The 14939-nt window shown below is 31.1% G+C and overlaps 3 protein-coding genes across 7 annotated transcripts; 2 read left to right on the top strand and 1 right to left on the bottom strand.

Moving 5' to 3' along the window:
• The first annotated feature begins 983 nt into the window (after positions 1 to 983).
• LOC108770700 (uncharacterized) lies at positions 984 to 4461 on the top strand. Its single transcript, XM_018522393.1, is given in 3 exon segments — positions 984 to 1341; positions 2431 to 4214; positions 4216 to 4461. Coding segments are annotated over 2 exon segments (1767 nt in total). The 5' UTR covers positions 984 to 1341; positions 2431 to 2513; the 3' UTR covers positions 4282 to 4461.
• Positions 4462 to 5211: 750 nt separating this feature from the next.
• LOC108770888 (NADH dehydrogenase (ubiquinone) MNLL subunit) lies at positions 5212 to 6874 on the bottom strand. Of its 4 annotated transcripts, none has more exons than XM_018522657.1 (2): positions 6857 to 6874; positions 5212 to 5677 (listed from the first exon to the last, which is right to left on the bottom strand). In XM_018522657.1, exon 2 carries the CDS (start codon positions 5504 to 5506, stop codon positions 5309 to 5311), a length of 198 nt encoding a protein of 65 aa, XP_018378159.1. In that variant the 5' UTR covers positions 5507 to 5677; positions 6857 to 6874; the 3' UTR covers positions 5212 to 5308. The 4 variants fall into 4 exon arrangements, with proteins under 4 accessions (XP_018378159.1, XP_018378147.1, XP_018378167.1 ...); XM_018522645.1 differs by lacking the exon at positions 6857 to 6874 and adding an exon at positions 6597 to 6694; XM_018522665.1 differs by lacking the exon at positions 6857 to 6874 and adding an exon at positions 6358 to 6375.
• Positions 6875 to 7318: 444 nt separating this feature from the next.
• Positions 7319 to 14149, top strand: LOC108770792 (mitochondrial carrier homolog 2). 2 transcript variants are annotated; one of them, XR_001940618.1, is made up of 10 exons: positions 7319 to 7793; positions 7868 to 8010; positions 8116 to 8200; positions 8629 to 8797; positions 8860 to 8991; positions 9305 to 9491; positions 9625 to 9692; positions 10185 to 10390; positions 10486 to 10679; positions 13789 to 14149. XR_001940618.1 is itself a non-coding variant. In XM_018522515.1 (10 exons), exons 2-9 carry the CDS (start codon positions 7784 to 7786, stop codon positions 10375 to 10377), a joined length of 987 nt encoding a protein of 328 aa, XP_018378017.1. In that variant the 5' UTR covers positions 7319 to 7623; positions 7709 to 7783; the 3' UTR covers positions 10378 to 10390; positions 10486 to 11273. The 2 variants fall into 2 exon arrangements, 1 of the variants encoding a protein (XP_018378017.1); XM_018522515.1 differs by lacking the exon at positions 13789 to 14149 and having other exon boundaries at positions 7319 to 7623; positions 7709 to 7793; positions 10486 to 11273.
• Positions 14150 to 14939: the final 790 nt, after the last annotated feature.

Raw genomic sequence — 14939 nt, 5'->3', positions numbered from 1 at the left:
TTAATTGTGTTTCCGAAATTATTCTCGAAAAACAGTCTCCGCTTGAAAGTCACTTGAAGGATTTCGGTTGATATCCAATTGCTGTCCTGAAGTTTTCGGAGCCATTTTCGAAACAATACATTTCTCTAATATCCTTTTTTTTTACTAGATCCTTGTCATATACAAAAGTTTACATCCGGTGTTCTATTTTACAGTTGGTATAATACTCGCACCAAATAATAACTTTCTACCAAATTATTTCTGGAAAATTAATAACCATCAGTTTGCTGAAGAATAATTCGAATTGTCATAATACCTTGTTTAATGATCTAAATTAGTGATAACATAAATAAACATTGATATAATTATAACAATATATATCTCTAATAATAAAGTCTCATTTTTAATATCTTTTTATATATTATTTATTATTTATTATATATACATCTTTAATTTTATATTGTGACTAATTATTTTACTATGGACTAACACACTGACGTTTAATAATTCAGAAATTGACGAACATCTCGATATGCGAAATTTTATTTTATTGCCAGCTAGGTGAGTTATTTTGAACAGAGTGACGATTTTACTCAATTTTTTTTTAATCTTCATTTATTTCTAACTTGGCTTGTTACCAGAACACCGGAAAATTTCGAACAACCGGTCATCAGTCGTTTGCGAGTGATTTCCATTTCTCAGCAAAGCATCTCACTAGTCATCATCACTATATGTATAATTTTTTCTATCTATTCGACTGCTCTCATCCAATGTAATATCTCCTGTATATCTGAAGAAGGCTCAATCATGAGACCGAAACATGTATTAATCAATCATTTTAATCAATTATAGAATATTATATTATTTATATTTTCTTTTAATTTTTTATGTTTTAAAATACTCTTCATTATATTTGACTCTTATGTGCCCTTTATTCTCTTGTTATTAGACAAGTATTGTTACGAATTCCAACTTTCCTTTCAATTTTTCGGAATTTTCCGTCAGTCTTTTTTAATATTATGACAATGTAACCATACACACTCGTATAAATCTTTCTATTATATTGTTTAACTGACATTGCTTTTGTTACGACCCCGTCTTTTGTATCCCTCCGTAAAGGAACGCACATGAACACATACATTCTTACGTTTCATATGTTGTAGAAGACGCAGGTAGAATACCACTGTACCGTCCAGAGTTATAGTTGGGATTTAAAAACGGCCTCAGCAAATCACGTTGCAGATACACGACGGAGACGTCCTGTGGACTCACCACTTCGGCCGAACGTTATAAGTGAAAGCTCAGTTTAAATGCAGACACCACGCTACACGCACCTTCTAGAAATCATTTACGATAGTTCTGGTATGTTACAACAATTACATTTTAATAAATCGTGTATATTTATATGTTAAGTCCACACACATGAAATCATAAATTTTTTTAAAACAAATGTGTAATCTTTTCTTTTATCGTTCGTTTTTAATTTTGTCCTTTTCTGTAATGTTTGTATGTCAACGCGTTTTCTAAGAATTCTAAAAGTTAGGTGGATGTTAGAGCGATGCGTCAATTTTCACGAATTATAGTACAACCGAAATTTTAAAATTGATTTTACAGATTGCAAAATTATTTTATTATAGAATTAAAAGACGCATAAATAGAAAGTCCGGATATATCGATTTCACAACAAAATGAAAGAAAAACTAAAAAATTTAATTATTTTTGGCTTATACACAGTAAAAAATTTTGTGTTAATTTAACGTAAGATGAATAGAAAGCAACACAAATATTATGTAAAAACTTAACACAAGAAGCGTAATACTTTGACACAATTTAAAAACAAATTTTATGTTAAATTGACACATTTATAATGTTAAATTTAACTAAAATTAGATGCTATTGTCACAATTTTAGTTTAAGCAATACCTTTGCGATATTTAACATATACAATATATAGATTTAACAGATATTTACTGTTATAAAGAGAAAATAACCACAAAATATCTGTACCATTTTACATCTAAAATATGTAATTAGTTGTACAGAACATATTTCTTCAGTAAAATTAACATTTATAATATATTAAATCAACACACTACTTTTGTTATTCGTTTACTTACCTATAAATTGTGTTATTTTAACACTGAGAAATGTTACATTTAAATTTAACACAAAATATTCAAATAACACAATCATATTATGTTAAATTAAAGCTCGGATGTGTTAAAAATTTAATACAAAATTTTTTTTTAACAAGGATTCGTTTTAACATAAATACAAAGTTTCTACTGTGTATAACTGTCACTTGAAGTTAAAGTTTGTTTGATATAAAAGTTTTATAGTTCATATGAATAGTATAAGCATTCAGCGGACCTTAAATTACAGGGAGTCATCCTGTTTATGTGTGTATGTATGCATATATATTTTTAATAAGTAAATATCTATTATTTGCAGAAATGATCAATCATCATATACGACATAATCGACATAATTTTCTGAAAGAGTTTGAAAGATATTAACGTATTGCAATATCAATCATGAAGAAACCAATTTTGTACAAAGTTGAGACATACATTGTGCCTGGAACGGAGAACTTATCAATAATTAATGAGATCGATGATCTCAAGATCACGAATCAATTTGATATAAAGAGCGAAAATGTAATGTTCGAGAACAGTATGCAAAATGAGAAAAATACGTCGTTCGCTTCAAATAATAAATACGAAGAAACCACGAGGTTTTCCACTAAAGATAGCACATTGATTGGTATAAAACTCGTGAAAGGTATAACGAACGAGAATAACATTCTACGCGACGAACATTTGGATAACGATATCATTAAATATTACAACGAAGCGAATTCTTGTCGTTCTAACGAACGTGTACAAAAAACGGAGTTTCAAGCGTCAATTGGATCACAGGAGTCATTGTATCCTGCGAAACAATTCAGCAAGACGAACTGTTTGATGTCGATTGACGAGAGAAATGAGAACTCCTTGGACTCCAAGCTGAGCAACTTCTGTCGTCACGGTTACAAGAATGGCTGTACCGCATCGATTCCGTCACCTGAAGAAGTCAGCGAGGAGATCTTCAGGGAAAATTGGTTGCACAAAATTGAGATCCTAAGGAATCGTGAAATCATCTTGTGGGAAAAGGAGATAAATCTGCAAAAAAGAGAGAGGGAGTTGTTTAGAAAAAAGGAGGAACTAAGGATCACGGAGAGACTTCTCAATGATAAAATGAAGCAGGTAGAGCAGCAGCTAAAATACCAAAAAGACATGATAGTGGAAAAGACATTGGAGCAAGCGGCACAAATTTTATACGATATCGAGAAACCTGATAATCTCGTAGAAGAGAAAATTCTGAGAAAAGACGATGTTTCAAAGAAAGAAGATATTCTCAAAAAGGAAAAGATTCCAAAAAAAGAAGAGATTCCGAAAAAAGAAGTTGTTTTGAGAAAAGAAGAAATTCCGAAAAAAGAAGAGATTTCGAAAAAAGAAGAAATTCCGAGAAAAACAGAAATTCCTAAAAAAATAGAGATTTTGAAACAAGCAGAGATCCCAAAAAATCTTCAACCTATTATCAATCCATGCGAAAAAAAGGAGGAAAAGAAAAAGTATTTGATGCGTCCAAATTCATCATTGAGAAAATCCTTATCTTCGAAGACTCATTCGTACGCTACTATAAGGTACAAAGAGCGTTCTAGGATGAATTACGACGACCTAAACTCGTCGTTGTCAGCCGCAAGCATAGATACATCTAACATACGAACGACGGAGCTATTTAATCCAATGCTTCATAAGAAGCCATATGCGTTCACAAGATCAGCAAGCGAGCGATGGACCAGGCACAAAAGTATCCCAGGAAAACTGCAAAAAGTAGCTGAGGAGAAACCCGAGCATATAATTAAAGAGGAGAAAATTTTTCAGAAGTTCAGCGATAACATATGCGCTTTGCAGGAGAAGGAGACAAGGTTTCAGAATTACGGACCCGTAGATTGTATTCCAGATATTGATATTCTAAGCAAGGCAGAACATAATAATAAAGATAAACTGTCTTCATATCTTAATTTGGAAACTGACGAGAGATATAGCCATCGAGATCAAGCCAGCACTTCTAAGGATAGGCCGGTCTCCTGGACAAGTGAAACGGACAAATGGGTACAAAAGCACCAGATGTATAATTCAGCGACCAAACAATCGATTGAGAATAAGGAGAACATCGTGTGCAATAAGCCCTATAATGCTAAGAAAAAAACAAAGAGAAACAAAGAAAAAGTCGAAAAAATTCCCTCTATTTCGTTAGCACTTCATGGTACTAATAACATACTAAAATGAGAATAATAATAGTTATTATTGATCATTTGCATTACTTAATCACTCGCACTACACTGGATTAGTATATATTAAAAACTGTTTTAAGACGACGACCTTAATCTCATAATATAGCATAGGAATTTTACTTGTAACATTATTTCTTATTTGCGCAATTCGCTTGACCATCATTACTACTTATATGACTTTATTCGATTTATTATTATATTGTACTGAAGAAGACCAAAAAAAGTAGTCGACATCTATTAAGGTACGTATACTAAAATAAATTGTAAAAAAATTTTTACGCACCAATGTGGCTCATCACGATTTTTTTCTTTCTCAAATTTCATTTGAAATTCTGAGCCTTAATTAGTTTATGTAATTATAAAATATCTAAATGCAATGGCATACTTTAAGCTTTGACAATAAAAGAAAACATTTATTTTGTTAAATAACGTGACAATATCATTACTGGGCATTTCATTGTTTAAAATATTTATATGCTTTTAACATTTAACTTTATTAACTTCAAATATAGCAGTTTTTAATATGCATTAATCTAATGTAATATACAAGTCTTATTGTTTCATATTTATGAGGATCTCTAAATATTCGTAATGATCTCTGTTCAATATATAATGTAAATTTAATGTAATTTTTATATAAGTTCGTGTATATATCGGATTTGCTATGTTGACAAAATAATTTTATATGTACTACCTATTTATTGTGAAATAGTACTCTTAGCGATTATCAACTAATAGAAATACGTAATATGGCAATCCTGTATATATTTATTACTTATATCGCATTGTTACCAATAAATGAAACTGATTACACATATATATATTATTTTCTTTCTTTCGTCATTTAGTCTAGATTACACGTGTATATTAATGAAACATCTATATAACATCTGTGGTTTTCATTTGAACATATTTATTTTTTAATTAACTTAACAAGCACTAATTGATTCTGCTATTTCTTAAGTTTTGAACGATGTGCAACAAAGATAGCTAATATGGCCAAGAAGGTGGCTCCCCAGGCTTTAACTCTCTGCCGTACAATGCTGATTTATCCCTGAATGTTGTCATCCTCTGTGTTTCCATCTTATCTATCTTATGACCAATCATAAAACCTGCGAAGGGAAAGATGAGAGTCCAGTACATCTTCCAGATGTGCTTGTGTGATGACAAACTCTGAAGTAGACTCATGTCTCAGCGTAGTCTCACTTGTCCTGCTGTTCAGCAAGTTGGCGCTTCCAGCGAGCCGTATGCCTCAGATCCGTGTAAACCGCAAGCACCGTAATTGTAGGAAATAACACACTGACTAAGTTTCGCTTAACCGAGATCCAGACAGCTTTGAAAATAGCAGAGTCCATCAAACTGGAAAATTCAAGAGACGATCAAATAGACAGGGAATGAGATTTACAAGATTCTAGTAACAAATACCAAAGTAGATTAATTTTAATCTCATTTCAGCTTACACTTTATCTTTCTCTAATTCTTAGAACTAAAAAAGAAATAAAAAACATGTTAGCTAAGATTAAAATCATCCAAGGACTCAAATCTGGGTTGGAACATCTACAATGATTATTCCTATGTATATTAAAATAATGTACATTAGGCGTTTTTCAGTAAGGACATTATAAGACAGTTAATTATCAAGTCCTATACTAGAATTATCCTCTTCACTTTTACTAGATATCTATCTCACTTTTAACATACATCTAATCTCATTTTAAGTTCCAAAAGTAGAACTAGTTCAGCCACAAAACAGACATAGAGACTGTGTTTAGCAGATAAGGCAATTTCACAATTTTTTAAATAAAATTCTTTAATGTGACTGACCTTACTTCTTCACTTGATCTAATTGTAAGTGTATAAATAAATCACTAAAGACTTCCTTAACAGTTGCAAAGCTGCTCTCTTTGAACGCAGCCATTGCAAGTATTATGAAATTCTTGTTGTTTGCCAATGCTAAATAAGAAGGAAATAATTCAGTGTTACGCTGTGTTCTTACTAAAAAATGCCTAATAATTATTGCAAATAAACAATAAATTTACGCATGAATGATTGTATTGGCTATTTATAGGCTTTTTTGTAATTCTTGAACTAGTAGTATTAGTAGAAACAGACATAAAAATAATTCTACTCAAGGGTGAGAAACTATCCGAATTATATTTTTTCGTCATAATAAACTTGCGCAAACTCAATTCGATAAAGCTGTGAGAAGTGAAAATAATGTGACAGAGTGTAGCAAGGTAAGTTTAACGCGAAAAATAGTTTAACGAGATTCTCTTACAAATTACAGGCCGCATCGATTGGCCAAACCTCGCTCGATCTGGCTATTTCACTAGTTCTTAGAAGTTGGAGGTTAAGGGATTAGGGAATGCTGAAACAACGGCCGAACGATCGATGTCGATAAAACAGATTTTTAATTCCAAATAAAATTTATTACATGTATTACATACATACATACATAAGAATAGGGGCCCAGGGTCTTTATTCTTGAAAAGATAGTAAAGAAATGAAAAACTAGAGAAATACTATAGTATACGTTACCTTCACATTATTTAAAATCCCTCCAAATTTTTGATCTTAAAATGAGATAGATATATATTTGGACGTTGAAAAGAAAAAAAAGCGAAGATGCTGAATGCAAAAAGTACATGCAACGTGACAGACGTAATATAATGTCATTGGTGAAACCAGTGAAAAATTACTAGCAATAGACCGTTGTGAATGGTATGTGCAATTGAATCTGACATCTCTGTGTCTGTGCCATCTATCATCTATGGTTTATCCTAGTTTATACCAAAGCATAGAGAATGGACTGCGCAATCCGATAATGAAAGAGAGGGACCGTGGGAGACGTCAGACGGCCAATCACCCTCTCATTCTCTCTTCCTTTATACCATTGAATGGAGAGAGATAGAAATGGCCGTCTGCCACGGTCCCTCTCTCTCATCCCTATCGACCATTTTGACAGATGGTCGCGCAGTCTATTCTCTATAACTTTGGTTTATACGTTCATATTGTAATATTTTGTGGCTGTGACAAATTTCTTAACCTTAATAGTCGTTTATTAATATCTCAGTTCACGAAGCAGAGCAGCATTTTTTCTTGTCAAATCTTAATTTTTCACTAAAACACATCGATTGTGTATATTTTTATCAAGATTTGAAGTGAACAGCGTATTCTTAATATTTATTTTCGAACGCTTGTTCGGCTGAACAATAAGTTCGACCTTACATACAGAGTGTAAGGAACAGAAGTATTCGCGGAGAAACAAGCACCGTAATGCCGGTGAAAGGAACATTCGATGATTTGTAATAAAAAATAGACGAGAGTATCGCGACAACGTCAATTCCGATTGTCTTTAAAAGTCCCGTCAATAGTTGTCTCTTCTGCTAGCGCACAGAGTTTCGTGAGGAAGTAGGTGGGAACCAGGAGAAGAAAAATTGTGATATCAATTTGTGACCTTAAACAATGAGAACTGGTACGTTTTTGTAAGATGAAAATTCCTGACTAAACTTCTATTGATTTTATGTAATATATATATATTCCCTCCAGAAAAGAGAAAATCTAGGAATTTGCCAAGAATGCCTCTAAAACATACTTCGAAAGACACGGAGATCCTGTGGTCTGACATAGCCGGTCGCATTTTAGTAAATGCAATCTCCTATCCTATTGAATATGCTAAGGTTTTGATCCAGGTAAAAATGTATCATTACTGGTTAAGAATTTTGATACAAATGATACACAGTGATATAATATTGTTATTTAAAGAACAACAGTCATATATTTGTTTTATTGCATAGATCGGATACGAGCCTATTCCACCTAAACCAACTGTAACATTGTTTGGGAAGCCTGCATTGAAACTACCTAATGCTTTTACATATAGTAAATATAATTCTAATTTAAAACTTAAGAAATATTTTTCAGGAGATTGTTTTACCTTTTCTACTATGGATGCATTCTACTATATTCAGGAAGGATTATCAGATATCTTATTTCTGACAATATATCAGGCCAAAACTTTATGTTGAAATGACATGTATGATGGTACAAATATTTAAAAACTTTTATTATCACTGATATATTTTTTAGAAATATAGTACAATATTTCTAAAACATATCAGTGATAATAAAAATTTTTAGATATTCCTATCATCATACATGTCATTTCAATACAAAGTTTAGATTGAATATATTGCCAGAAATCAGATATCCAACAATCCTGCCTGGATATCTGGTGCATTCCTTTTTCTACTTTAAATTGTATTGTTTTATTATATACTCTATTTAACACAAAATGTTATTTCTTGCAGTTAAACACATAAAGAGCTTGGATGGCTTTATAGGCTGCTATAGAGGATTAGTACCCAAGATATGTTCCTATACAGTCAGTACAATAGCATGCGACAAGACTTTAGAATATCTACAGTCGAACTCAGTGGAACAGAACGAGGATGAAGACGATGAGGATGAGACAGTGAGGTATGTGTTAAGGGAAGGGAGAAAAATATGAATAGTGAATTAATAATTTCTTCTGTTTGTAGACGTAAAAGATGCATGAATGAGATCATTAGGGATGTGATCAGTAGAACAGTCGCGATCATAGTTAGTCATCCTTTGGAAGTCATTTCATTAAGGATGATGGCGCAATTTGTGGGTAGAGAGACAAAATATAGGTATAAATATATATAAATATATATAACAAATAGCATATCTTTTTAGATTTCCAGAGGAGAAAGAATGTGTGTATTGTATATATAAATCTTTTGGTCTTTTATATATATATATATATATAATATGTACTTATAAAATGAAATAAAGAAATAAGGACAAAGTATGTATATAATTGCATTTGTATTTGTTAATTTTGAAGAGAATCGACAATTTTGAATGTAATTTTCTGGAAAAATATTTGTTAAATTTGTATTCTTCTCTGGGCGATTCGTTTGTCACCGCAACAAAATTTATTTATCATATTCTTACCATTAGTAGTCTATTTGGTTCGTTCCTGGAGATTTACAAGGAGAATGGGATCCTAGGTTATTACGCAGGATTGATACCACGTGTAATAGGAAGCGCTGCAGTTATAGTTTTAACTGGTATCTCTACATACGCTATAAACAATTACGTTATACAGGAGCCGGCGATGAAGCCATACACTGCATCAACCATGAAAGTAAGCGCAAAGTTTCAATATTTTTCAAAGAGAATGTGCTCCGATATGTATTGACACAATGTGTTTCAGAACCAACGTATTAAATATTTCATATGTAAAATTTAAGCATGTTTAAAATAAAATATTTCTACAGTTTGTAGCTACAACCGTTATGTACCCGTTCTTAGTGGTATCTCACTGCATGGCAGTAAATGACTGCGGGTAAGTAAACTCTCATGTCCAATACTTTCATTGAAGATTAACATAATTTTTTCTTTTTATATCTTATTATAAATGTATTTTCTTAAAATACATTTATTTCTTAAAATACATTATTTCTAAGTAATTGACAATTACGAGATTTAGGAATATTAAAAGTTATACATATATATGCACACTTCATACTTTGAAAATAATTTTATACTAAAAAGTTTGAATAAAAAGTTTTATACTTTATATATATATATATAAGGTTACATTTCAAAATGTCCTCTCCGAGGAAAATTTTACTTGATATAATATACTACATTATATGTACTATATATGTGTTTTGAGTAAAATTTTCCTTAGAGAGAACGTTTTAGAATGTAGTCTAGAATTTACAAAAGGTAAATGCTATGATATTACTTTGTCCTTCACAAAATGAAGTGAAATCGAGTTAAGAACGTCTAATATTTCATGGTAAAGTTAATATGTTCATGAAAATTGTTCAAGATTGATAGCTGGTCTTCCACCACACATGCCGATCTATAAGAACTGGCTGCATTGTTGGACTCATCTGTCGACTCATAATCAGCTGAAGAGAGGCAGCAGTTTGTTATGGCGTTACTATACTGGACCACAAATGCTGCTGAATGGCAAGCTGATACCAATTATGGGCAATAACTTTTACCAACCTAGTTCGTAATGAGCGTCTTAAAGTAAGCCAGATCAATCTGTTTAAAAGCCAAATAAGTTTGCTATAAACCAAATAAGTGTCGACCAATCGTGTTCATTTGACGATTTATTTATACAGTGTATAGATACAGCCATATAAAAAGGAAAAGGAAGAAGAAAAAGTTTGGTTTCAACGAATTTATATAGGAAGATCGTACAAGAATTTGCGTGCACTAAACATTCTTGTAAGATCAAAAGTCATTATCAATACAAAATAATAGAAAAAAGAAGATAAATCCAGTTAGGATCAATCGAGATGATTGTAGTTGAAAGGTAATCGTAATTAAGTGTCATTACAACATTTTGTAATGAGAAAGTCAACATTCATTAAATCCTCAATGTGCATTTATAATGACTGCGAGATTAATAGATGTTCTTACCACACAACACACACACACACACACACGCGCGCGCGCGCGCGTTATGATTTTTATTCTAATTTTTAAGAAAAATAACACATCTGCTCCTACATAATCACCTTGATCGATCCTACATCTCCAGATCACATATGCGATACAGTACTTGTAAATAAAAATAAATAAATTGCAACAAACACATCAAATAGTTGTGTAATAAAAAAAAGCGATGCTGGAAGAAGTAGATATATATTTTTACTATATTGACAATTAGATTTTGTTTCGACAATTAATTATTGATTTACAACGTGGCCTCCTCTCTACTCTTCTTGCCGATAATTGGTAAGATTTCGATGAATATTGCATTCGTCGTATTATAATTACATATGTATATACACGCACGCATGCACAAACGCACAAGGTAACGGTTTATATGATTTTTTAAACATTTCCAACAGTTAAGAAGATTCTAAAGCCATCTGTATTATCAACTAATCGATTTAATATATATTTGTATATATAAGTTATTTTTTTCCTCTTTTACAGATTCAAAAATTCTTTTCTAAGATTAAAATATACACGTGTCTGTGGAGTTTATACCGAAAATGATAAAAAATTTTTTAATTGAGATCTTTTTTACTATTTCTTATACTTCAATATACAGATTATCTGACCTGTCTAGACTAGAGCTGTCACGTTGTAACATTTGATTCATATAAAAGCTGTACTTACGAAATGGCAGTCCACAGACTAGTAGTTTGTACGAAGAAACAACGTGAAGTTCTTAGAATTGGACTTACAAGGAAAGGCTCAACTCGGACATTCAGAAAATTATGAAACTTTGGCAATATATGGAAAGTATCCCTGATATGTTGTAAATAATTTTTGTTGTTGCCCGAATTCACTTTGAAGGGGTAAAATCAACTTTTAAAAATTGACTTTTTCAAAACCCACTTTTTGTTTTTATTTCGTTATTATTCACCAACAACAGGAGAGATAGAACAAATTTTTTAAAAGAAAACATTTATTTCTTTTAATAAGATTTATTGATTAGAAAACTTATTAAGTTTTTCTGTGTGCGCCATTGAAGACAGGCCTAGAAATTTCAAGTTTTGCCATCATTCTATGACTTCTAAAGAAGCTCTGTGTACTATTTTCTGGCAGTTTTTCTTTTCCTCAGAACACTGCTCTGATTGAATTTAAAATAGACATTAGGAAAATGTTATTACAAAATGGTAATAATGTAAATAACGTCAATTTTTGTTGTGAAAATTAGAGTTTTTATGCGTTTTTTTACATTATTACCATTTTATAATGGTTTTCTAATTATTTATTTTAGGTTTAACTTGTAGAGCAGTGTCCTAAGGAAAATTAGACTAACAAAAAATAGATTATTTCCTTGGAGGTCAGGGGATCATGGTAAGACGCGAGGAACTCGAAATTTTCGAATTTATCAATATGCTACACACAGAAAATTTTTATATTTTTAATTAATTTTATTCTACAAATTAATATTTTCTACGTTTCAAATACAATATAAATAAATGAAGACCATAGTCAAAGTCTTGCTGCCTAATAATATTTATCAAATATAGTAGTAAACAATACTTACATAGTAATAAACGGAGAATTGTTATTTATTCCCTTTTAATAAATTGTACATTTATTCCTTTCATGAAATAGTTTTGCAAATTTCATCTTCAATTTGATCATACAAACCTCTGTTTTTCTTTAATTACATTATTTATGTCATAGCCTGGCAAGATGTATTGCATTATTTTATAATGTCAATAAAAGTTAGTCCATATTAGACGATCTAGTTCAAAAAAACAACGTACAAAGATCGTATCTGAATAAATCTAAGGTGTAATATTTCGTTCTCATGCAGTCGAGAAATCTTTTCTATCGCTGAACTAATCAAAAGTATAAGGTCACCCCCATTGTTATAAATCGCGTCGAAAATAATCAGAGGAACTTATGGTAGAAGATTTTAATCCTATCAACCTGTTCTTGTGTTAACGTGATAAAGATTCGGACGATCAACATTTAATATTATTTTTAATCTACATCACTTCTTACGCTATTATTAGATATAATAATTGTTTGATGAGTTCGTGTTTACGCATGGGGATAACTTTTTTTTTTATTCAGATTCTTTATCCACAAAGTTATGTACATCGAGGATATTGCGCGCGCTTTCAGGAATGTTGGCGAAATTGAAATCGAGGTGCACACATTCAAACGCGTTGGCTCATAATCAAATAATACAAATACTTTCAGTGCGGCACAATAATCGGAAGCTGTTCAGTATTCACATTCTACAACGAAGAGTTTGGACATGATTACATCCGAGGAGTTTCATTTGTTTTTTGACATAAAGTCTTGTTCCTTTTTTCCATCTCACTCGTTAAATATTATTTATATATACAGAAGTGTATTTTTCTTACAACATATGAATTACAAAAAAAAATGAAAAAATAAGAAAGAGACTGACAAAGAAACATGTCAATATTACCAAGGCAGCATAATACTTAATAGTATGAGTAGTTTTTCCTCTTGAGGACAGATAGATATAATTAGCTCGTGAGCGTATAAATAAATAGTATACATCATACATTTCTTTACCATTGTTCTACTAATTCGTTTACCAGCATACAGTCACCGTAAGATCAATCGTCAACGAAAATTTTTCTGTAGTAAATTGAATGTAAGCAAAACAAAACGTGACGTGATGCTGATCGGAAATATTTAGTGGACTTACATCCAGAGACAAATCTATTTTCTTATATAGCTACGTTACAAAATTCGGTTATATTAGAGCTTATCGAAATTTATATTATCGATTATATATTGTATACAGATGCCTATCTAACAGAACTCAATTCTTTACAGTAGTTGTAAAAAAAAATGAATTTGCCTCTAGATACATCTTTATTTTATATACAGCGGAATCCGTTTTAATTCTTATATATATATATATATAATAGCAACTCAATATATTGTAATAGTGTTCTTTTTTCTTTCAGAAATCAAAACGAAATAACTATAAAGAAGACTGCGTGACAAATATAGGAGACCTACGGACATAATATGAATAGACGTAGCATTATCTATCTTCCCCTAGAATAATAATATGCTAACAAATAATAGGATTACGATAGAATAGAAAATAAGAACCCTTTTTTTATGCGCGCGCAAATTGTTTGGTAAGATAAAGCAAGCTAAGCCATCATTAATATAATAATATTGAGAGAAATTTCACGAAGATGTATTTGATTGTGTGCAGACTAATGATAGTATATTTTTGCACAAGTGTATTCGTTGTTCTCAAATTAATATAAATATATGAGTGTAATTGTATTCGAAATACATTAACATTGGAATGAAATACTGTTTCACAATTCTAAAAAATATTAAATTTTATTTTATTACGAATTTATAATCTGATGTGAAAAGAGACTGATATATACATAAATATTTTATCATTCGCCTTATTATTTCACTTAAAATTGTAATGTGGAAAGAAACAGAATTGCATCCTTTTTTCTGTTTTAACGTAATCCTATCATAAGCATCAATATCAGGAATGAATTGCTTCGTTTATTCCTGCTGTGTCTGGAAAAATACTATGTGACGTACAATGCGTATGTCATGAAACTAAATTAGGCCAAAATGCAGCGACAATACTTCGTTCATTTCGATTTTCATAAATTGAAATATTATAAAGTCTATTTCGCTTTTAACATCTTTTAAATTGAAACATTTAAGATTTTTAATTTCTTTGAACCTTCGTAAGTTGTAATTGTCGATTTTTATAGATCTCTAAAATTGAGATACAATTATTAGGTGTACAAAAAAGTTCTGAGCTTTAGATTTCATACAACCGAAATAACAATGTAAATTTTATATATCTTCCCGCCCTTTTGCGGTTTTAAAGCGTTAACATTTGGCCTTTTAAAATGCCATGCGGTTTGGCGTTTGATGCATAACCTCAAAAATCAGTAGTATTCACGATGGCAATAACAAAAGAGCATATTCGATTTTCCATCCACTTCGCGTTTCATCTGAAGAAAAATGCTGCTGAAGCCACTGCAATGATTTGTGCTGCATATGGAGAGAACGCTGTAAGTCATGCTACATGTAAAAGATGGTATCAAAAGTTTCGCCAAGGAGATTT

The sequence above is a fragment of the Trachymyrmex cornetzi genome, unplaced genomic scaffold (genome assembly GCF_001594075.2).
Source record: "Trachymyrmex cornetzi isolate Tcor2-1 unplaced genomic scaffold, Tcor1.1 scaffold1002, whole genome shotgun sequence".
Taxonomy (NCBI): Eukaryota; Metazoa; Arthropoda; class Insecta; order Hymenoptera; family Formicidae; genus Trachymyrmex; species Trachymyrmex cornetzi.
Note: the sequence above shows the minus strand (reverse complement) of the source record. Positions and strands in the feature narration are given on the sequence as shown.